General features: G+C 48.7%; 6 protein-coding genes across 6 annotated transcripts; 2 read left to right on the forward strand and 4 right to left on the reverse strand.

The window, feature by feature from the left end:
* Positions 1 to 360: 360 nt before the first annotated feature.
* Positions 361 to 2,796, forward strand: B9G98_03185 (Eukaryotic translation initiation factor 3 subunit C; the record flags this gene model as incomplete). Its single annotated transcript, XM_024809742.1, has 1 exon — positions 361 to 2,796. The coding sequence occupies one exon, from the start codon at positions 361 to 363 to the stop codon at positions 2,794 to 2,796; it is 2,436 nt and encodes an 811-aa protein (XP_024665510.1).
* A 71-nt stretch (positions 2,797 to 2,867) lies between these two features.
* On the reverse strand, positions 2,868 to 8,336 carry B9G98_03186 (Proteasome activator complex subunit 4; the record flags this gene model as incomplete). The annotated part of the gene is made up of 1 exon (XM_024809743.1): positions 2,868 to 8,336. One exon carries the CDS (start codon positions 8,334 to 8,336, stop codon positions 2,868 to 2,870), a length of 5,469 nt encoding a protein of 1,822 aa, XP_024665511.1.
* A 2,495-nt stretch (positions 8,337 to 10,831) lies between these two features.
* On the reverse strand, positions 10,832 to 12,106 carry B9G98_03187 (Transcription factor ste11; the record flags this gene model as incomplete). Its single annotated transcript, XM_024809744.1, has 1 exon — positions 10,832 to 12,106. One exon carries the CDS (start codon positions 12,104 to 12,106, stop codon positions 10,832 to 10,834), a length of 1,275 nt encoding a protein of 424 aa, XP_024665512.1.
* Positions 12,107 to 15,286: 3,180 nt separating this feature from the next.
* Positions 15,287 to 16,219, reverse strand: B9G98_03188 (hypothetical protein; the record flags this gene model as incomplete). The annotated part of the gene is made up of 1 exon (XM_024809745.1): positions 15,287 to 16,219. The coding sequence occupies one exon, from the start codon at positions 16,217 to 16,219 to the stop codon at positions 15,287 to 15,289; it is 933 nt and encodes a 310-aa protein (XP_024665513.1).
* A 75-nt stretch (positions 16,220 to 16,294) lies between these two features.
* B9G98_03189 (Uncharacterized protein C16H5.12c) lies at positions 16,295 to 18,007 on the reverse strand (the record flags this gene model as incomplete). Its single annotated transcript, XM_024809746.1, has 1 exon — positions 16,295 to 18,007. The coding sequence occupies one exon, from the start codon at positions 18,005 to 18,007 to the stop codon at positions 16,295 to 16,297; it is 1,713 nt and encodes a 570-aa protein (XP_024665514.1).
* A 411-nt stretch (positions 18,008 to 18,418) lies between these two features.
* B9G98_03190 (Serine/threonine protein kinase KIN1) lies at positions 18,419 to 21,418 on the forward strand (the record flags this gene model as incomplete). Its single annotated transcript, XM_024809747.1, has 1 exon — positions 18,419 to 21,418. The coding sequence occupies one exon, from the start codon at positions 18,419 to 18,421 to the stop codon at positions 21,416 to 21,418; it is 3,000 nt and encodes a 999-aa protein (XP_024665515.1).
* Between the last annotated feature and the right edge of the window lie 2 nt (positions 21,419 to 21,420).

The following is a 21,420-nucleotide window of genomic DNA, read 5'->3' on the forward strand; positions in this document are numbered from 1 at the left end:
TAGAAGAGGTTTGTAAACAATTTATTCGAGTTCTCGGGTAGTTCTTTGGGGCGAAGAGATCCGAAGGGTAGTCTAGGCTGGTTCCTACAGGCATGATGCTCAAACCATTAGCCGGATTTACCACTCGGATCCACCACTCGGATTCACCACCCGAATTCACCACACTTGGAGCAACCATCATACCCATAGACACAGAAATCTCTAAATCCAAGAGACCCTTTTCTTTTCCCGTGAATCTGCCTCTATAAACTGATCATTGTGGGGAATACAAGGAGGTAGACACATAAGCATTTAGTAAGCTGACACTGCCATGAAAAACTCAGCTTTTTTTGGTAAGCAAATTTTCAAAAACCCTGCAAAATGTCAAAGTTCTTTGCTGGTGGATTGTCCGACAGCGACCTGTCCTCGTCCGATGAGGAGGATTTGTACGCCTCTAGTCAGTCCGAGAGCGACAACACGACGTCAGATGAGTCGTCCGACGAGTCGTCAGATGCTGAGGGAGACGTTGGTGGAGTCGACGACGAATCGGATTCTGAGTCTGACAAGCCTCGTGGCCAGTACATGCGTAACCAGTTCTTGAAGGGGCAGGGTTCCTCTGATTCCGATTCTGATAGCGACGACAGCGACGATGATCGCAAGGTTGTCAAGTCGGCTAAAACCAAGTTGTTTGATGAGATTGATGGCGCCGCCAAAGCCGTGGATAGCGCCGTCAAACAGGGCGACTGGATTTCTGCTGTGGCTTCGTTCGACAAAATGGTCAAGTCTGGTGAGCGCGCGAGCCGCCAGTACGAGGCTGTACCTACTAGTCTTGTGCGCACTCTTGTGGAGCTGGAGTCCGCCGTCGCCGCCCGCGGTGGTAAAAAGCTCAGCCCCAGTCAATCCAAGGCTCAGAATACCATTCGCCAGCGACTCAAGCGTGCCCAGCGTGACTTTGAGTCTCGCGTTGAGCTGTACAGACAGGACCCGGATAACTACAAGCCCTCTCTCACTTCTGCTAGAGACACTCCTCAGGGCACCCGTGAAGGAACTCCGGCCACCGCTACTGCCACTGAAGAGTCCGCAGAAGGTTCTGTATTCAAGACCTTGATGAGCATTGTTGAGATGCGCGGTAAGAAGAATACCGACCGTTCTGAACAGGTCAGTGTGCTGGAGAATTTGTTGACTACTTGCACCACCGCCTACCAAAAGATCTCTGTTTTGCTGATGTTGATTCCTATCCGTTTTGATCTGACTTCTTCTGGCAGCATCATGCCTTTAGCCACCTGGCAAGCCATCGACGCCGATATCCGTGCTCTGTTCGAGGTTTTGGAGGCTAACGCTGATGAGTATATGGTTATTGAGTCTGCTACTGAGCCCGAGGATCTCGAGATGGGCCCCGAGCCCGATGTCAACGGTATCAAGCGTATCCCTGGTTCTGTCAGCGCCTTGATTGAGCGTCTTGACGATGAACACACCCGCGCTCTTCAAGTCATTGACCCTCACACTACCGAGTACATCGACAGACTGCGTGATGAAACCAAATTGTACGACCTGTTTTTGCGTGCCCAGGCTCATACTGAGCGCAACCTCGCTCGTCTCAACACACCTCTTGCCGAGTCTGAGTCTCTTTGCCGGCTGCTGGTCCGCCGGGTCGACCACATTTATTACAAGCCTACTAGTGCTATTGTCACTAATGAGGTTGAGGCATGGGCTCGTGTTCCCAAGGACCTCGATTCCAAGATTACTCCCCGTATCACCTCCGCCCCTGCCGATGAGAAGGAGTACACCATCACTGTAGTGAACCAGATGTGCTCTGTACTTTACAAGCAGGCCAACACCACGTTCCGAGCCCGTGCCATGCTCGCAGTGATTTATCATTATGCCCTCAACGATTACTACTATAAGGCCCGCGATCTGCTGTTGATGTCACATCTACAGTCTTCCATTTCAAGCGCAGAGCCCTTGGTCCAGGTCCTCTTCAACCGTGCCCTTGTACAGGTCGGTCTGTGTGCTTTCCGTGTTGGCTTGATCCCCGAGGCAATGCAGTCTCTCCACGAAATCTGCTCCTCGTCTCGTCTTAAGGAGCTCCTTGGTCAGGGTCCCGTCAAGCACGGTGGTGCCGTCGCCCAGCAGGATCGTCAACAACTCCTTCCTTTCCACATGCATATCAATGTCGAGCTCATTGAGTGTGTCTACCTCACAAGCTCAATGCTTATTGAGGTTCCATATCTGGCCAGCTTGCGCAACTCTGCCGACTTGAAGAAAAAGATCATCTCCAAGCCTTTCCGTCGTATGCTCGATTATCAAAGCCGCCAGGTGTTCAGCGGTCCTTCGGAGAATACTCGTGATCATATCATCCAGGCAGCAAAAGCTTTGCAGTCTGGTGACTGGAAAAGTGCCAGTGAGCTGCTCGGCTCGATCAAGATCTGGAATCTGTTGGCCGACTCGGAAAAGATCAAAAACATGCTTCGCAGCAAGCTCCAGGTTGAGGGCCTGCGTACTTACTTGTTGACTTACGGTACCTCTTACGGATCCCTTGCTCTTTCCTTCCTTGAGATCATGTTCCAGCTGCCTATCGCACAGATCCGCTCGCTGGTTACTAAAATGATTGCTAATGATGAGATCACTGCTGCGCTTGATGACTCCGATAACTATGTTGTTTTCCGTGCTGCGGATCTCACTAAACTTCAGGTTCTTTCCCAAGCCCTTGCTGAGCGGGCTGTCAGTTTAGCCGAGCGTAACGAGCGCCTCGCTGGTGACGGTCACGGCCCTGAACAGACCAAGAAAGTCTCCAACCGTAAGCCTGTTCGCGCCTAAGCAGCTTGCATTAGGTCACACATTTAAAGACATGCAAAAATCTATACTAAGCCCCTCAAAAAAGCTTTCTTTTATACAAAATAATTCTTCCATAAAACGCCCTCCAAGTCGTCCAGCTGATCAGCGGTGAAAGCTAGCTGATCAATGTGCCAGGTATCTTGGCGCGTTTTCTTGAAATCACCTAAAGTGGCCTTGACACTCTTTCCCACCAACCCCCCGTCACTTGAGGCTTTGACGGCAAGTGTAGCCAGCACAGATGGCACCCATTTGGGTGGAGGTGAGGCATACGGGTAGGCATTTACAAGTGCTCCAAGACCGAGCACAGCTGCATGGCGAGCAACAAGGTCAGGCTGTCGCTTGGTCGTTTCCAACGACTTCTTGAATGATTTAGTGCAGTTTGTGGTAAGTTCGTGCTGTTCGGCAGGTGGCGAACAACGCACAATTCCACTAAGAGTTTCAGCAGCTAGTTCGCGTACTTCCACCTGCGAATCTCCAAGCACCTTGATGACAATATCGGAGACCTTTCTTCTTTGCGCTGAAGACATACTAAACATTTGACGCAGGAAAAAGACCTGGAAGAACAGTAACACCCGAACTTTCTGATGCCAAAGCGAATTTTCCAAAATAGATTCTGCAACAACCAGAACATTGTCAACGATGGTTGAAGAGAATGAAAGCATAGAGATCAACTGAAACACATCTGTAATGGAGGAAACCAGATCCGGATCATCTCTGATGGTTGATACTGACAATAGAGCGGGCATGATTAAATCAGGTAGCAGCTCGAGAACCGCTTGGGCTGATGATTCGGACAGCAACCGCCGCAAAAGCAGAACAAGAGCTTTGGCGAGAACTCTGAAGGGCGACTCAGTATTCGACGAGCCTTCACTCTTCCTCAGAGTCTCTAAACGAGCAAACTGTAGACGAAGAGTTGCTTCACAATTGTCATCATACCTGTACACAGCGCCACCAAGAGGGCCCGACTGTTGGTTGGACTCCAACAGCTTTTTCGCAGAAGAAAAGCCTTCATGGTATCTGCTTCCAAGAATAACGGCTAACTGGCTGGACACCTCGCTCCTTACTGACTCTAGAGGGTGGTCCAAGTTCGACCATAAGTCAGACAGTAAATCCGACCGCTCGCATTTGTAGTTCCATCCTTGCGTGGAAATAATCGAAGTGTGGACTGAAAGCTTGAAGCTTTCTTTCAGCCCACTCAAGGAAGACACTCGTGCAGCGGATAAAACCTCAGTGATTGGCGCAATGCGATTGGGATCAGTTGTAAGGTACCCCCACTTACAAGAGGATAACCAATAACCCAGATTTTCATGACTGAGATCGTCTAGAACTCTACGCATCAAGTTGGCACTCGATGAAAGTAAATCATGACGTTGATTGAGCTCCAAGAAAGGCATCGCCTGGAAACAACCGTAAACAAGCTCGGATACAGCACGATGCCAGTTGCGGTCACCAATCTCCAGAGAATCAATAAACTCCAAGACACTTGTGATAGACAAGTCAGTTCTATCATCACACTGTGAAATGATCTGCCCCCACACGATTGCTGCTCTAATATCGAACTGGTCCTCCTCGGCTCCAGGCTCCACACACTGTCTGTTGAAAAAGAGCTCAAGCCAATCCTTGTTTAAAGAGTTGATCCCTTTCAAAGTTTTGCAGACGATATTTGGGTCTTGAACAGGCACTTTATTTGGCCAAACTAACCAGCCATAAACAGGTAGTGCTTGACTAGGATGTGAAGGATTTTGCGGACCGACATCAAGATACATGGTCGCCGAAGATTCAACTGGAGGATCAACGAGGATTTGGCTGAGCGGATCCAGTGGTGGCGCATCCAAGCGCATAAAGTTGTCGTCGTCCTTCACGAGAAGACGGAAGTACCTATTGAAAGATATTCTTGAGAACCCGTGCAAACATAACCTTCGAATATCGGGATGAGAGCTCAGTATGCCCTCGCTGAATATTCTCATTATGTCTGGATTGTTTGAATACCCTGGATAGGAGCTCAAGTGAAGCAAAACAATAGCACTAACCAGAGCGGCGCGCCAATGAAGAGTGTCCAAAGGCCTGAGGGTGACGACGGAGATAACTTTATCAAGCTCGAGCACAGACTGAGATCTTTTGCGTCTCTGGGTAAAATTTACTTGCGAAAGCATGGCTTGATAGTCTGTATTCTCAGGTTTGATGGAATCAATGGCAATTTCATCGAAGTGGGAAATATCCAAATCCAAACGGAAGGTTTCAGAAGCACTATTGTTGAAAGTTTCAAAAGCTTGGGCATTCAAGTGGTGGTTATCAGCCTGAACTGCTCTCAAAACAGTTTCAAGCCATGAAAGCACGAGCCGTTGATCGCGCTTCATCATACTACTCATAGTGCGGTAATTAAGCAGCCGAAATCCAGACTCTGCGGATTTGAAATCCTTTTCATCCAGGAACTCGTTGATCAATTTCAAAATTGATGGGTAAACAAGGTCACGTGCTCGAATAATGACTTTCAAGGAAGCGTAAAGCGCCGCTTCTGCGTGTCTGCGTATATCGGGATAAACAGAGAAGGCAGATTTGACAAGCCGCTCTAAAAGTTCGCTTTCGAGCTGTGTTGGCAAGCGGGGTGATGAATTGTGCACAATACGCTCTTGGTGGTAAAGCAAAGCCCTCCGGGCTAAAATGGTCCGGGGAAGCTTCTTTCTGAGGCCTGGGATTTGGAAAAACCTGGATTCGAACTCATACAGCAACCTGTGATGATGGTCAATCCGTGCACTCCGTTCGTGTCCAACATCTGAAAACCATACTTTGAGAACAAAGAGAACTTCCTTAAAGCTTGTGACATCATTTTTGTGATTGGCCCAAAGGTTATCGTATAGTTCCATCAAAAAAGAACCAACATTAAACCGTATTTCGTGAACTTTTCTGTACAGTGCAGAGTCCCTGCTTTCAAAAAAGTAGTTGACTGGGTACTCTCTATCTGCCCAAAGCTTGCGTGGGTCAACCTCCTCTGGAGAAAGATCATACTGCATAGGCTCACCAGCCAAGTGATCAATAAGCCCCGCAATAGCGCTAACGCTGGTGCGAATGTAAATCAAATTGTAGGATATCTTATCACTGAAGTCCGTCACCAAACCACTATCCGAGTGGTCTTGTTCTAGTAGAGCTCGTATAGCCGTCATAGACAGACTTATGTGCCTTTCGTACAACTCAACAGCGAATTCCACTTCCTGCAGACTTGGAGCATGCCATTTAATATCGAGATTTTGTGGATCTGGCTGGTATCCCCAATGCTCGACGCCAACATTGGTATTTGGCTCGACAAAGTTGAAGTCTGTAACGTATGTCGAGATCAAAGTCACAATGGCATGGTGAATCGTGTTTGACGTGTGATAAACAGTCTGACCACGAGTTGCATCTCTCAGGAACAGAGTCAAATCTAGCAGTTTCTCCTTGAAAGTCAAAATCTCAGAACCAGCGGCTGCGAGGATCATATTGTAGATGCTGAGGTACCAGATCAACGAGCGATCACGAGGGTTCGAGTTTCTGTAGCATCCCGCTTTATTCTCTGTAACCTCGTACCGGATGTTCGTATCCAGCATTCCGAATAATTTTGGGAAAGCATAACTAGGGTTAGCTCGCACAAACGCACCACATATGTGCGCCACAGTATCGGTAACAGCGTGGATAACGTGGGAAGTCACAAATTCAAGAACTTTCACAAACAAACGCTCGTAAATTTCGAACGAAACAGAGTTTAGGACTGCCATAAGTGTGGTGGGAAGGTTGTGTACAACCATGTACTCCGGTGATTGCTTAGTCTTTGATGAGTTCTCTGGCATATTTTCAAGGAGCAGGAACAAGCGATCTAAAAGTGATGAGGCAATTTCGTTGAATGCAAATGAGGTTGACCTTAAAATATCACTTACCAGCTCCGAGTCTGGTTCGAGCAGCTCACCCGTATCCTCGAGATGAGATACAAGCTCGGGTAGGTAGTTTGACGCAAGATCACTGCCAATTTCGCCACTGATATCTACAAAAGGAACGGACAGGCCTGCTGTTTGAAAAAGAGCCAAAGCATGGACTGTTTTAGCCATATCGTTAGCATCAATGCAAGGGATAGCCAGCTCTAAAAGAGTGGTGATATTGATAGCATACTTTGGATGCTTTGCCATGATTCGAAGAGTATGTGTGAGTGTTGAAAGTGATGTGATACGCCTATGGGTTTCATTCAGACCCTGGATAGAGCTGTAAGCCAAAGATAATACGCGAGGTAGGATGAGATCGGGTTCTAGGTAGGCCAATTGCTGAAGCACGACCACAGACAGAGCGGACAGCATCTTCGATTTGGAGTAAATACCATAAAAGACCGTGTTTAATATGCACGTGACGAATCTGTGTTTTACATTTTTTGTCAAGTGCCTGCTTTTGGGGACTTGAGATTCCCCCTCGGCCTCGATATTCCATCTCAACGTGAACATTTCAACGAGTTCACTGACTAAACGAATGATATCAAAAGTCCATGAACCACTGGATGAGGGGTGCGTGAAAGATTCGACAGTGTGAATCAGGCTCTCGAGCATATCAAGAGTAGAATGGGTTGACTCTTCATAACTGGACAAAGACGAGACGAGGACAGCAGCTGCATGACGAGCAGTCGAGTTTCCGCGGTTCCTGTTTTCTGTTGAACGACCAGAAACGGGGACATCTAGCAGCCTTAGTATTCCGGAGAACACTGAGGCCATTTGTTCGTGGTTCAAAATACCATAGGGACCATAAGAGCTATTTGGCCTGCAAACCTCACTTTGGGCAACTATAGAAACGAGCTCAATGGCTTTCGAATCGAAATGGAGACCTGGCGGAAGAAGACGCCATACATGGAAGAGCGTAGGGAGCAGATCCTGGGCAGAATAGCCATCAATGGGGTCCACGAAAATAAAATTTGGGAACATTAAAACAAAAATATTGAGGTTGCTTATCATCGTAGACGGTTGCGTAACCGATAGAACAGACATGATCTCTGAAAGAAGGGTTTCCACAGCCTCGGCAGGGATCAAGGGGCGAATAGTGAAGCATAATCTAGCCAAAAAACCGTGCATTGTTGAAGAGTTTCCATCACAGGGAGATGTGTGAACTGCAGTGAGTTTTTTGAGTGCAGTGAGGAGGCGCCTCCAATCGAGGTTCACCTGATCAGGGGCGACAGATGATCTGACCACCCGGTTTTTCCACAATAAAACAACGATGTTAACGAAGCGTTCTAACATGGCGGTATCCGAAGCAGCCAGCGCCAACGAATAGTAGCATTTTGTTAGCTTGATGCGTATCTCCAGAGGCATTTCGTGTTTAAGTTTGAGCCAACTTCGTAGCTCTCGGGTCCAGTGGACCACAACAGTACCTGTTCCCAGTCCCATAACGCCTCGAAGGTCCTGCCCTTTGATTGCAGCATAAAGATTAGAGACTATAGCTTTTAAGTGCCGCAGGCTGGACTCTGAATCTTCCGTTGCATAGGGTAGGACCTTTCTGTAGGGGAAGGTCTTACGCATGCTTTGTCAACCTGGTGTGAGCGGATGCTATATCGCGTCTCGATAGCAAAACTGTAGTGACGGTTCAATTTTTTAGTAGTGTTAAACTCTACATTAAAAAAGGCACAATCAAGTTTCAATATTCTTGTTTGACGGTGATTTTTTCGGGGTTTCAGTCGCCAAAGATAGAGTGACATAGCATCAAGTACAATGGCAGTTAAAGGATCAACCTAATACGCAACTTTGATGTAGTATTATTCCAGATTTTGTAGTCTAGACTACGAATACGGTACGAAGAGCAGGCAGGATTAGGGTCCATTGTAAAATACGCGGCACCTATATATCTGGCCCGATCAAGGAACGATGAATATAGAGGGAGCGTAACTAGTAATCTAGGTCTGGTGAGCAGTCTCAGATGCAGTATAATGGATCATAGCGTACCACAACAATCTTGAGAAGAAAGGAGCAAGGGATCTGAGTTAGACTAGGTGTCAGGACTAAGCATATAACAACGCAGCATTCAAACACATGAGTTGATCGGTCAAGCACTCTATAAATGTCTTATAGAGATTTAAGCCATTTGAAAGACTCAGATGCTTATTTTAGCATCGGGGGAGTGCTCGAACAAGGTGTTTTATCAGCAGTCTATGTGATCTTCCGAGTGAGCCTGAGGTTTCAAGTGAACCAGATTTTCGAGTGAGCTGAATTTCCTAGCTGAGAGTGCTATAAAATCAAAGAGCACTTTGCGAATGCTTCATGAAATGGTACCTTCAGAGTACTGGGTACGAAATTAGTAGCGAAGGTTAAAAAAAGGCGCAGCTGTTATAAGGAGCGATCTTGCCTGAATAAAATAAAACTGACAGGAGCAAGAAATTTTTGGAATCCACATTCGGCCCTGCCCTTGGTACATATCTATCAATCAGCTATAGCAATAGCGACCGTTTCTCGTTTTTTCCGGTCGAAATGCCGAACGCAATACAGTTCGATGCACCAGGCACAGGACGGAGCACCTTTGGGGATTTATGCAGATCTCTGGATCGAGTCAGCGGGGAATATGTTAATTTGTTCAGGGAAAAGATGAAGGGCATATCATCTAAAACAAGTTCTTAGCTATTTTCCAATGAATCGGATCGGCGAAATATGCTGTTTATCCGCACTCATGCGTTCGATCTGATTTAGAGGATTTTGGGGACCTGCTGTAGAGGCTACAAGAGAGGCTACAGGAGGTGGTAGAGGATACAGCGTGCATAGAGTTATGCCTACTAGCTCCCCCAACTCACTCGGAAATCAGAATTTCCAAAAGATTTTCACAACAAACAGTTTCAGGATTGCATGGGATTCCGCATTCATCGTCGGCGAACTAATGTGGCCCACCATCGGCCGAATACGTGTATGCTGAGCCGCGTGACTACGATGAAACCCTTACCAGAATATGCTTGTCGACGTCTGGGGCTAAAGTAGCTTGATAATTCAATTTCAGGATACGCTCATATAACAGATTTTGACACGGTACACAATGAGTCACACCGATTGGGCCCGTTTATCGTAGGTAAACGCCTCAAGCAAGCTTCAACCGATGGAGAGGGGATAAGAGTATGGGCAAGGGCAAAGATCTGCATATAGCTAGCGCACGGTTAACTAGGGCTTCTGTGTATGCTATCGTACAGCAGTGGTGATCCTTGCAGATGCGAAGTGGGGAAGAAAAGGATGGATAATTGTCGAAACTAGCGGCTATCTTTCTTTCTTATGCAAGCGTTCTTTGAGCAGTATGGGCCCATGAGAGTTGCATAACATGGCATTTTACCCCACGCATAGCGCACATTCTTGCATATAATCAGTCCCATGCGCCTCTTCTGCCGATCTGGCGGTGTACATGAAATGCAAAGATGAGCTGATCATTTGGTAGAGCGGCGAGGGGCCAAGAGTCATGCACTCGCTGCGTTTGTAGGTTTGCTGCGCATAACGGTCGCAGGCAGCTTCTTCTGGATCTGAAAGAATTAGACCCTGGAACAACGGAAAATGAAACTTAAAAGAAAGATACCAGGAACTAAAATGAAGCACTCACAGCACAGATGAAAGGATTCCTCAAGTGATAAAAATAGCGTTTTATTAGAGAGCCGAAACGCTTCGAGCATGTGTTGGGTTCAACAGATCATGTGGAAAGTCGGGCGACCGCAGGAAAGCGGCAATATCTGAGCACATTGAATCGCATTTGCATGACTCTGAGAAGTTGATCGTCACGCTCAACGGAAGCAGGAACTCCAAATGATTCCGGAAGCGGTGGAGACATGGGGCAAGACGTTTCTATAGGACTGAGGAGCGGCACATCATTACGCGTAGTTTTGAGAGAAGGAATAGGCAATTATTGTGAGATATAGTGTTAGTGTTCATGGCAGTTCAATTGATTGACGACTGGCGGGCATGTTGATCAAACTTAATTGTATCTGTGCTAATGAACGATTAAAAAATTAGAATGTCTAACGTAGCAATATCAGACCTATATGCAAATTGGCCGGCTATTTTGCTGTAGCAGCGCTTTCCTTGGATTTTAATATGGACGATTCGCTCCGTGACTTCCTGCGCGGTTGGAATCGGTAGCCTGGAAACAGCATCCTGTGACGGGACTTCTCAATAGCACTGAGCTGAATAAAATAGTCTTGTACTGTGGCACGCTCAGTTTGCCATAAGAGACCTATAACAGAGGAGATCGTTTTATGATCTAGTTTCATGTTCTGTCGTCGGGCGTTAATCATGGCTCGTTGTGTCTGAGAACGGCGGTAAATCATAAACGAGTTGAGAGGGCGCTTGATTTTTTCTTTTCCTTTAACCTTGCGGTTTGTGTCCTCATCGGCAACTCCGTCTTTGGCTTCGAACAAGTCAATCTCCAGAATAGGGCAGGTAGGGCGTTCTTGCGTCAGGATCTCCCAGGGGCATTTTGTTGCACCATCTTCGTCAGAGAACAAGTCTAGCATGGAAGCAATAGAACTCAGGTGAAGGCCCCTCATGTGGGCCTCTTTGGAGATACTTGCATGACGCTCATGAGTTAAAGAGTCCAAAGGAATCCAATAGGTGATATTTTGTTTACTGGGGTCATCTTTAACAATTCCTGGTAGCACAGTAGTTGTGTTATCAGCTTTGTGAATAACCGTCAGGGGTCCAAAACCTTCGACCATGTGAAGTGCTGAAACAGGTTTTCGAGTCGGCTGTTGATGATCTGTGATGGAGATGTGATACTCGCTATCGATAATGGAGGATGTCTCAGAGAAACGTTTGGAAATTACAGACATTTCGGAATTCAAGGCCTGCTCGTACTGTATTTGAGATGGGATGGAGGCGGCTGTGAATTGTGGGTAGTCAATGGTAGCTTCACTTGTTCTTGATCCTTCGCTGATCATATCAGGTGAAACGCTCAAGCCATAGTATTCATCATAGTCAGATAGATTCTCGTAGGGTGTGTGGGGATGAGTATAAGTTAACGATCGCGACATGGGAGGCGGTGCCAGACCGCCAGAACCCCAATGGTTTAATTGCGAAGTTCCAGCTTTCTTGTAGAAAGTATCTTGAAGCTCTGGTTGAGAACTCATGCTTTGCCATTCCGGAATCTCATAATTTTGTGCAGGGGCATTATCACTTGTGGAAGGCGAGACGGTATATCCAGGCGTGGAATGGTGAAACATGGGGTAATCTGGATACTGCGAGGAGTCGGCGTATGGTTGCTCACTATTTTCCTCCATGAACTCTTGCCGCCAGGATACAGAGTTGTCCATGCGGACGTAATTGAGAGCAGACATGCTGGTATATTAGATGATGTGAGCTAACGGACCCACAATGAAAAACGTCTGTTGAGGTTTGGCTGACTGAGGATGGTTGAATGATGGATTCTCTTGTGTTTGAGATACCAATTCAAAAAAACAGGAGAGATCTCTTCTCGGCGTGCACTATTTGTACTATATAATCGCAGAAACCAAAACCTATGCAAAACACGTAATGCATGCCCGGCCAGTACAGATTAGTACATATACAGTATGTGGTACATACCCCAACCCCACTCCAGCACGCCATCCAGCAGAGCAAGAAGCTCCGCCACCACACACTGACATGTGTGCATGTACGAAGAATAGAACCCGTGCCCAATTGCTTACATATATGCTGCCGTTGAGGTACAGGACGCAGGGGGTTGCGAGAGTGTGTCCCAGTGTACTACATATCGGTATTTCCAGTTTGAAAAAACTAGTGCCGCGTGAGTTTGAGACTTGCTGGACCGATCAGTGCGGCATTACTCCTAATTGGAAGATCAGGGCCAGCTACTTGCTTTGACTGATCACTAATCATCAGTCATCAAGCACTAACATGCTGCATCTTCACGTGCTTGATACCCCAATGAGAACAAGCCGGATACTTGAACAATTGTATCAGTCAAAAAAGCTCCTCATGAATTTGAGAAGCACCTGTACATAGGGTGTAGACAATACTTGAATTCCAGTTTTTTTCCAGCCTTTTTTTGGGGCCGAGGTGATCCTAACCTCGATCGACCATGGACGATCACCCTTAAATTCGAAAAACCGAGCATATTTCGTCAATACTGGCTTCCACACTGGCTACGACGCAGGCATTTAGTTTTCTGTTCGTTCTAAATCACATTTTTAAAGAAGCGTCTCTATGTAGCTCATGTAGCCGGGTATGTAGCCTTTGCCTCAAAGTTTTCGGCTGATGGAATATTTGCAAAACGAAGGTCGCGCTTACACCTGCTTCGGCAAGTCGAACTTGAAGGTACCATTGAGAACCGGTGAGTTTTGAGAGTGGTTGTGGCCGTAAAGCGAGCCCAGAATTGATCGCTTCAGGACGATAAAAGCAGATAACCGGGCGAAAACCCGGCTGTTTCACCACGAGTGTGGAGGCAAGCCAATAGTATCTGCAAAGTCTAAAGGTTTAGAGCTCTATATCTCCAGCAATGTTTACGCCAGTGGACTGTATTGTCTACTGGTAAAGATCTGTCCTACTAGACGGCTGGTGATGTGCGGTTAGCCGTGGGTGAAATATCAGGGATTTTAACGTCAGCTCAGTGAAGGAAAAAAAAATACACAGGGGTGAAGACTGGTTCTCAGCACAGGAACGTTGGTATACGGAGCTGCTCAAGGGCCAGCACTTAACAATGAAGGGAGCACAAGGGCATCAATTTGAAGAGGTGGACGAAGTTCGAGCACGGGCTACCGTAAATGTGGTGATAATTGAGTGTGCTTCATTTAGACGATGAGGCATCAAGAAAAGAGATCTTTGATAGGAAATACATTCAATTCTACCAACTTTTCGTGTGGTTACTAGGGGTCGCTCGCTGTTGCTGCAGTTACACGATAAGCCCGACGGTGTGAGACATTTGGCACGATTTTGTTACGGCGTAACGAAGGAATAAATAGGAAAAAACCGGTATTAAAAAATTGAGTATAGTTAATTCATTTAAGAAGCACAAAGTTACCGCTATATCGGTACTACTTTCATATGTTTCAACTAAGGATCGAGGACAGAGCTCCTGCGCATCCATGCAGTGGACGACGGTTCATGCTACACATAACGTATTCACGATGTCTGTGACATGATTCTGATTGAAGACAACAAGAAAAACATGAATAGAGCCTATATATTCTGAAATTAGTTTAGGTCGGGTGGGTCCGAAGACAATGGCTAGCTAGGTAACAAGGGGCAACTACAAGGCGTGCAGCTTGGGAAGATAAGCACAGTTTGGAGATTATAGTACCGATAGACTGCCAAGAGACCTCCTCCACCGTACTTTAGCCGGTATGAAACCGGCCGAACGGAGCCAGCAGGGGAAAATTTAAGGAGCGTGTGAGTACATAAATTTAGGGCTACCACCGGGCAAGAATCTATTTAGCTTTTAAGAAAATCCACCTATCACGGGTTGAAAAAATCAGATATGTATGGAAACAAGGCCCCGCAAGGCCCCACAGTGCTCCACAAAGCTACATTAGGCTCCACAAGACTCCACAACGACTCAAAACGGGAAACTCCATACCCTACCATTCCCACATGAATTTGGCAGAGGAAAAAAATAGGCATCGAGGTGGAACGAGAAGGGAAGGCGAACGGAAGGGCTTGAATATTGATTGTAAGAGTCTTTTGGAAAGGTTAAAAAGAGCGACATAGATATCAGATCTTTCCAAGTCAAACTCCTCGACAGTGGCCGTCCACGACAAGTTAAGCGGGCCCTGTACCCATCAATGACAATACGCGGGCACAATTAAGTGAAATCTCTGCTCTACTTTTACTGCCAGGAGGAAATAGACCTCAGTGCAAATTAAAAGGCAACAAAGGATGTGTGACATACATTAAAGCTTTTGATGCTGCTATTCTATTCCATTTCTATGCTATGGACGGTATTTGGAAGGGAGTTGGGTCGCTCGCCTCGAATTAGCCAAGACTACCAGTATGCGCAAGGAATGCCGGAGATCTCACAGACCCCCACTATGCGGCGAGCTGCAGATAGGCTAGGTTCTTGGGTAACCTGGGTAAGGGGCGGTAGGGGGATGTAGTAACGAGCACGCTGCACTTCTGAACCCTCTGCCCGATGCAGGAGAGCCAGCAGGACGGGGCGTTTCATAATGACAACAACCAGATTATGAGCTATAACATGGATTGAAACGTATTATAAATGTCCAGTGAACGACTGTGCGACAAGTTAATAAGGGTTTACAAAAGTAGGAAAAGAAACATTGAAGCCACGGTCTCGTTTTATGAAATTTGGTCGGCCAAGGTTTCCTGCATAGAAGCCCCAAATGATGGGATGATCGATGCTTCATGTGCAGCAAGATTACTTTGGACATTGAGGGGGCCTCGCGGTGAGATGGGCAGGGAGGAGTCCTCCGTTTGATGCTGAAACAATAAATAGAATAACTATGTTTTCATCTACAAACCTGTTTATACCGATGGGAACACAAGTACAAAGCAGCGAACCTTCTTCAAATTTTTAGCGTGCTCACAAAGTCAACATCGAGCATCTCCTCTGTGGGACGTTCAGGGGGGGTTTCATTCAGGCCAAGATCTGTGGCGATCTCCACGAATCGAGCTGCACGCTGTTCGTAAAGCCGGGTTACCCTACCCTCATGTTCGAGGAGGAGCTGGCGCAGAGCATTGAGTTCGTCTTCAAGGGCGGTTCTTTTGTCTTGTTCAGCCTGCCGGCGGAGTCGCTCTTCCTCCACCTTGGCCTTGACTGCAGCCGCCTCCGTCCTGCGCTCCTCGACCTGTTGGGCCTCGAGCAGCCGTGACGAACGCTTCCGGTTTTCGACTTGGATCGCAATCCGCCGGTGTTTTGCGCGCCGGCGGCTATCGGTTGCAAGCCCCCGATGGTATTTTTCAACAATTGGCAGGACTGGCCTGAGATAAGCAAGCAGGTCGCGAAGTGGTTTGTTTTTGGCGGGCTTGGCTGCCTCGAGCTCTCGAATGAGTGCATGCCAAGATTCGACATCCCATGCAGCACATTTCCATCGTTTGCCGCTCACCGTGTAAATACGATTATCATCTAAAAGATAGAAGATGCGCGGGCGTTTTCCGGTCCCTGCAGTGCCTATAGGCAAGATGCGGGCTTCTGCTTCTCCCGATTCCAGGGCATCTCGGCACTTCGCTGCTGAGAGCAGATTGAGGACCATCTCGTAAAGATCTGCAATCTTCGTAGCCGAGTCCTGGGCCAGCCATGCCTCCAGGTTGCCGATATGGGACGCTACGCCGGCTGCGTCAGCCAGACTACGCGCGAGGTCCGGTAGTTGCACGAGCGGATCGTTTTTGCCGGATAGGTCGTCTTCAATGACGTCGACCTGAGTAACCGGGAACTCGTAGACGCCAGAGAAGGTAGAGACAAACTGGAGAACCGTGGCCAATTGCCAATTGTCTCGCATGACGTCAGCGGAGGAAGGTGAAAAGTTCTGGCAGAATTATCTGGGTTGTATATAGCAAGCTTATAAGGGGTTAAACTAGTGGTGTCTAAAACCGTATTTACCAGACGGCCGCTTGTTTCCATGAAAATGATGCTGGCGATAATGCGGGTTACGAATTGCCACGGTTCCAGCCTTATCTTTGTCGACTCTTTCGTAGGCGGTCGCTGCCTGCTCGGCGGTGCTAAAAAATACAGTGCAGAACTTTGAGCCCGGCCTCTGACCATTATTATACTCTTTGAAAACGACTTTTGTGACGTTTGCCCGGTCTTCTTCGTGTAGTGTGTCGAGAATTTCCTGCTCGGTTTTCTGGCCGTCCCGGAACCACAATCCGGGCTCGTTGCTATCTGCAGACACGGGGGTTCTTGCTTTGGGCTTTGAGGACTCTCGTTTGGGCATGTATACCGATATTTTGGGTTTGGAGACGTCGTTATCGGAGCCCTTATCGGAGTCTTTTTCGGAGCTCTGGTCGAAGTTCTTGTCGGAGTTCTTGTCGGACTCTTTCTTTTCAGCCGCGGACTTGGCAGCTTTGCGAACCACGTCCTCGGGATTGGGGAATTGGCCCTTGCGAGTAGTACCCTCATACTTGTGACGCGATCCGTAGCAGAAACCGGCTGATACAGTTTCGGAAGCAAGTCGATCTCCATTGAAAGCAAGGACAAGGGCGCCGCCTTCGATAGAACATAGATTCCAGTGCCATTGGTTATGATAGGCAGAGTACAAAAACTTGGTGGTTGGACCGGGGGGTGCCTCAGTAAGTAGACGCACAACCGGACCCAAATTCAAGATGGGTTTGAGCGGCTCACCTCTAGCAACCGCCCCGTCCCGAACTTTATTGTATCTCTCATGCAGATCAGCCCTTGCTTCGTTAAGAACATCTACCCAGTCATTGGTAAGGTTGTACATTGAGGAGTTGACTGTGGAAACACAATGACGGAAATGCAGGCCGCTCGAGATAGTGATATCAGCGCGAGCGACTACTGAAAAGTACTGGAGCACGGGATTCAACATGACTGGAGAATGGGTCACAAAGATGTGCACATCCTTGAAGTCCCACTCCTCTTGTAGATGGGCTATGAGCTGACCCATCTGCCAGAGACCAATCCACATTATACCCTTGTTACCAGGCGTGGTTGTTTTGGAAGTACCCACATCGAAGAGCGAGTCCACCAAAAAAGCTCCGCCCAAACCAAACAAATGAATGCGAGCTTCTCCTTCAGGAGCGTCCAAGAAGAACGAGGACGACTCGTTGAGAATATGCAGGTTATCAACAGAGTACTCGCCGTTTAAAAACTTGTTCACAACCTCGACATCGTCGCCAAGTCCGGGAGTGCAGTAAACAGGGACTTTGAACTCGGCGCGTTTCGCGAGGAACAATGGCAGGTCAGAGAGATCCGTACCCAGACGCTTCTTCTCGCGTTGTTCTTCATATTTACTGCGTCCATTGCTTTCATCCTCATTCTCGCCCTCACTCTCGCTCTTATTTTCGCCCTCATTTTCGCCCTTGCTTTCGCCCTTGCTTTCGCCCTTGCTCTCGTCCTTGCTTGCTTTTTGACTCATGAGCTCAGATGCCAACCTTGAATTGGTGTTCCCGATTCTGTCTCGGGAGTCTCCGTCAAAGAACCCAAAAGTACCGGCGCACACAATTGCCGTTGCACGATGCGCAATAGCCAGGTCGTTAAGCGTGCTCAACTGGCCCCTCACATCTCCTAAACACAGCACTCGCTGTCCCGCAATCTCGGTCACGGACATTATGGTAACGTCAGCCAACCTTAGATCAGCTATATGGGGGAGCCCACTGGTGGAGGGGCCCAGAACAACCCAATTGAGGTTAGCGGGAAAAAAGATGTTGAGCAACGTAGAATGTAGCAAATTTTAGCACACTAGATGGCACTTGAGTGGCCGGGAAACAAACGCCGGCGTCCGCAATTTCCCGCCTGCATGCCTACGTTCAAATTCCCCGGAAGCATCGCTGGCCCCGCTTTTTGACCCTCCCCCTAAAACATCGTCCACCACCTAGTCCCTCTCTATAAGCAAACCTTTTTTTCGTTAATAAAAAGTTGCGTCCGCACTACCGGTCCTACCGCGCGGTTGCATAGGGTCTGAGTTACCTAAGCGGACGCAGCAACATCACTTGTCTTGCATGCTAAACGGAAAACCGGCATGAATTCACCAACCGAGACATCCGCACCAAGCTCTCCTGCCTCACGGGCAGGACGGGCTTCTACACGGGCGTATGGACCTAACGTTGGGGGCCCTTTGCCAAAAAGTACATCCCTGGGCTCCTATGGCTCGCAAGCGTCAAGTGGCCGATCAGGCACCCCGGGGGACGAGGCAGCCGCAAATTGTGCGGATCCCAGTACCAGGTTTCAGCCTACTCCTCCTGCTCCGCCTCGCTCACCACCACCACCTAAATGTGAGTTTGTTGCAGCGTCGGCCCCGGCTCCAAATCTTGCTGATGCAACCACCACACCTGCCCTAACACATACCAGAGCTTTCCCGACTACTCCCACCATGTCCACCGAAGCTCCCGCCACGGCTCGGGAGCCAATGACGCCGCAGCGACAGGTTTCGAGTGGTGCGGCGATGCACACGCCCATTGCCGTTCCCGACAGTGTCCATCGCGTGCCGTCCACCTCAACCACTCCAGCAACGCAGCCACCAGCAAGCCAACATCACCATCACCACCACCATCATCATGGCCATAGTCAGAGCCACCACCAGCCACGGGTGCAAAAGCGTACTTCAGTGGGGCCGTGGGATTTCGTCAAATCGGTTGGTGCGGGATCTATGGGACAGGTCAAACTCGCGGTTAACCGCTACACCCGGCAGTCGGCTGCGGTGAAGATCGTCCCCAAAGCATTTACACAAAAGAACTGGGAAGGCCGCGAGTCCAATGATGCAAAGGACGCCCGCGTTATTCGTGAGGCGGCAATTGGAAAGCTAGTGTACCATCCCAACATTTCGCGGCTGTATGAGGTTTATTCCATGTCCTCTCACTACTATCTGGTGTTTGAGTACATTGCCGGTGGTCAGATGTTGGACTATATTATTACCCATGGGTCGGTGAAAGAGACACAAGCGCGTCGGTTCGCCCGCTCAATTGCCTCGTCTCTCGACTATTGCCACCGCAACTCTATTGTCCACCGTGATCTCAAAATTGAAAACATATTAATTGCTGATGGGGGTGACATCAAAATCATTGATTTTGGTCTTTCAAACTTGTTTCGGCGTGACGATCTTCTCAAAACGTTTTGTGGATCTCTCTATTTCGCCGCTCCCGAACTGCTCAACGCGCTACCGTATGTCGGTCCTGAGGTTGATGTTTGGTCCTTCGGTGTTGTACTCTACGTACTGGTCTGCGGTAAAGTTCCATTTGAGGACAAGTCGATGGCAGCCTTGCATGCTAAAATCAAACGAGGTGAAGTGGAGTACCCTACGTGGCTCTCCCCTCTTTGTACAGATCTGTTGAGCAAAATGCTCGTGGTAAGCCCGTCTGAAAGAGCAACAATGCGAGACGTCATTCACCATCCATGGATGAACAAGGGATTCGATTCAGTTGTAGAATGTTTTGTTCCTGACCGTGTACCTCTCGAACTACCGCTGGACGGTGAAGTTCTTAACGAGATGGTTGAAATGAGTCTGGCAAAAGACATTGATTTTCTGAGAGTCGAGCTCGAGGGTGTTTTACAGTCTCCACAATATCTCGAAGCAGTTGCAGCTTGGTATGATGCCAGAGCGTCTTCTTCGGCCCTCCCCAGCCGGGCGGCTGATCCTCTCAATTCTTATCACCCCTTTATCTCCATGTACTTTTTGACCCGCGAGCGCCTGGAACGCGAAGCTGTGGTTTCATCTTCTACAAGCCTTGCATTTGGAGCCCCCATGCCAGCAGTTGAATCGACCCCACTTCCACCCACCAGAGCGCGGTCACGGTCTAGCGACCGAGACAACCTGCCAACCCGGGCAGCAACCACTACAGCCGCTTCCACAACATCCCAACATCAAAGACACAGTTCAACATCACCGGCTCCGCCGGGCCGGCGCGCTGTCACGGGTCCAGTTGCGAAGCCTGCTCAACCACAACTTCCATCTGCATCTCAACTTAGTGCACCAGCGCCTCCAGCAGCAGCTGGAAGATTACGATCACGCACAGTTGGAACCTCTGAGTATCCTGGTGTCATGTATCCTGAGCTAGCGGTCAAGAGAGGATTTAATCCCGCTAATGACCCTGGCCCTACCCCACCGATTTCACCCCAAGTAGGTGGTGAGCGGCGCAGTAACTTATCGTCTCTGTTCCGGAGAATCTCTCTGCGTCGCCGGTCGGGTCGGAGCGACTCAAATGAAAGATCAGGAGACATTTCAGTGGACGGGCTGGCATCTCAACATAGCAGCCGCGAACCATCACGAGACCGGGCCAGTGTTCGCCGAGTTCCCTCTCGGCATTCAGGCAATTCGGGTGAGCTTTCCGGGCAAGACACCGCGGGAGCTACCCCGCAGAGCTCCACCACCAAACAGACTTTACGTGTACCGGGGCACACTCGTGCCAAATCAACGGGCTATCCTGGTCCAGTGCAGGCCACGGACTCGGGCCCCATGCGCCCATCGCACTCGCGCCAGCCGTCGCACTTGGCAGAGCGCATTGAGGAGGAAATGCCGTCCATAGAGTCACCGCGGCAAGTGTTCTTCAAAGGATTCTTCAGTGTACAGTCGACGTCTACGAAATCGTTGCGGGAAATTCGAGCCGAGATTATCCGGGTGCTCACCGAGCTTTCCATCGACTTTGTCGAGATCAAAGGCGGGTTTGCTTGTATCCATGGCGCTTCTCCGTCATCAACGGCAGCCACTACTCTACCAGTTTCGGTAACTAGCCCTCGTCAGCCGGCTCACCGTCGCGGTCCTTCGTTTGGAGCATCCCCGCCGCATGCGTCGCCATCACGCCCGTCCGAGTTCTCGAACTCGTCCTCGGATTCGGTTGAGTTGACGGGGTCGGACATGCTGGGCCACGAGCCCACTAACAAACCGCCCTCGCCCGTCCGGTTCGAAATCAGCATTGTACGGGTGCCTCTATTGTCGTTACATGGCGTGCAGTTCAAGAAACTCACAGGCGATATGTGGCGATACAAGTCGATTGCTCAGGAAATTCTGGAACATCTAAAGCTTTAAAT

This window comes from Wickerhamiella sorbophila (assembly GCF_002251995.1).
Source record: "Wickerhamiella sorbophila strain DS02 chromosome Unknown contig3, whole genome shotgun sequence".
NCBI lineage: Eukaryota > Fungi > Ascomycota > Dipodascomycetes > Dipodascales > Trichomonascaceae > Wickerhamiella > Wickerhamiella sorbophila.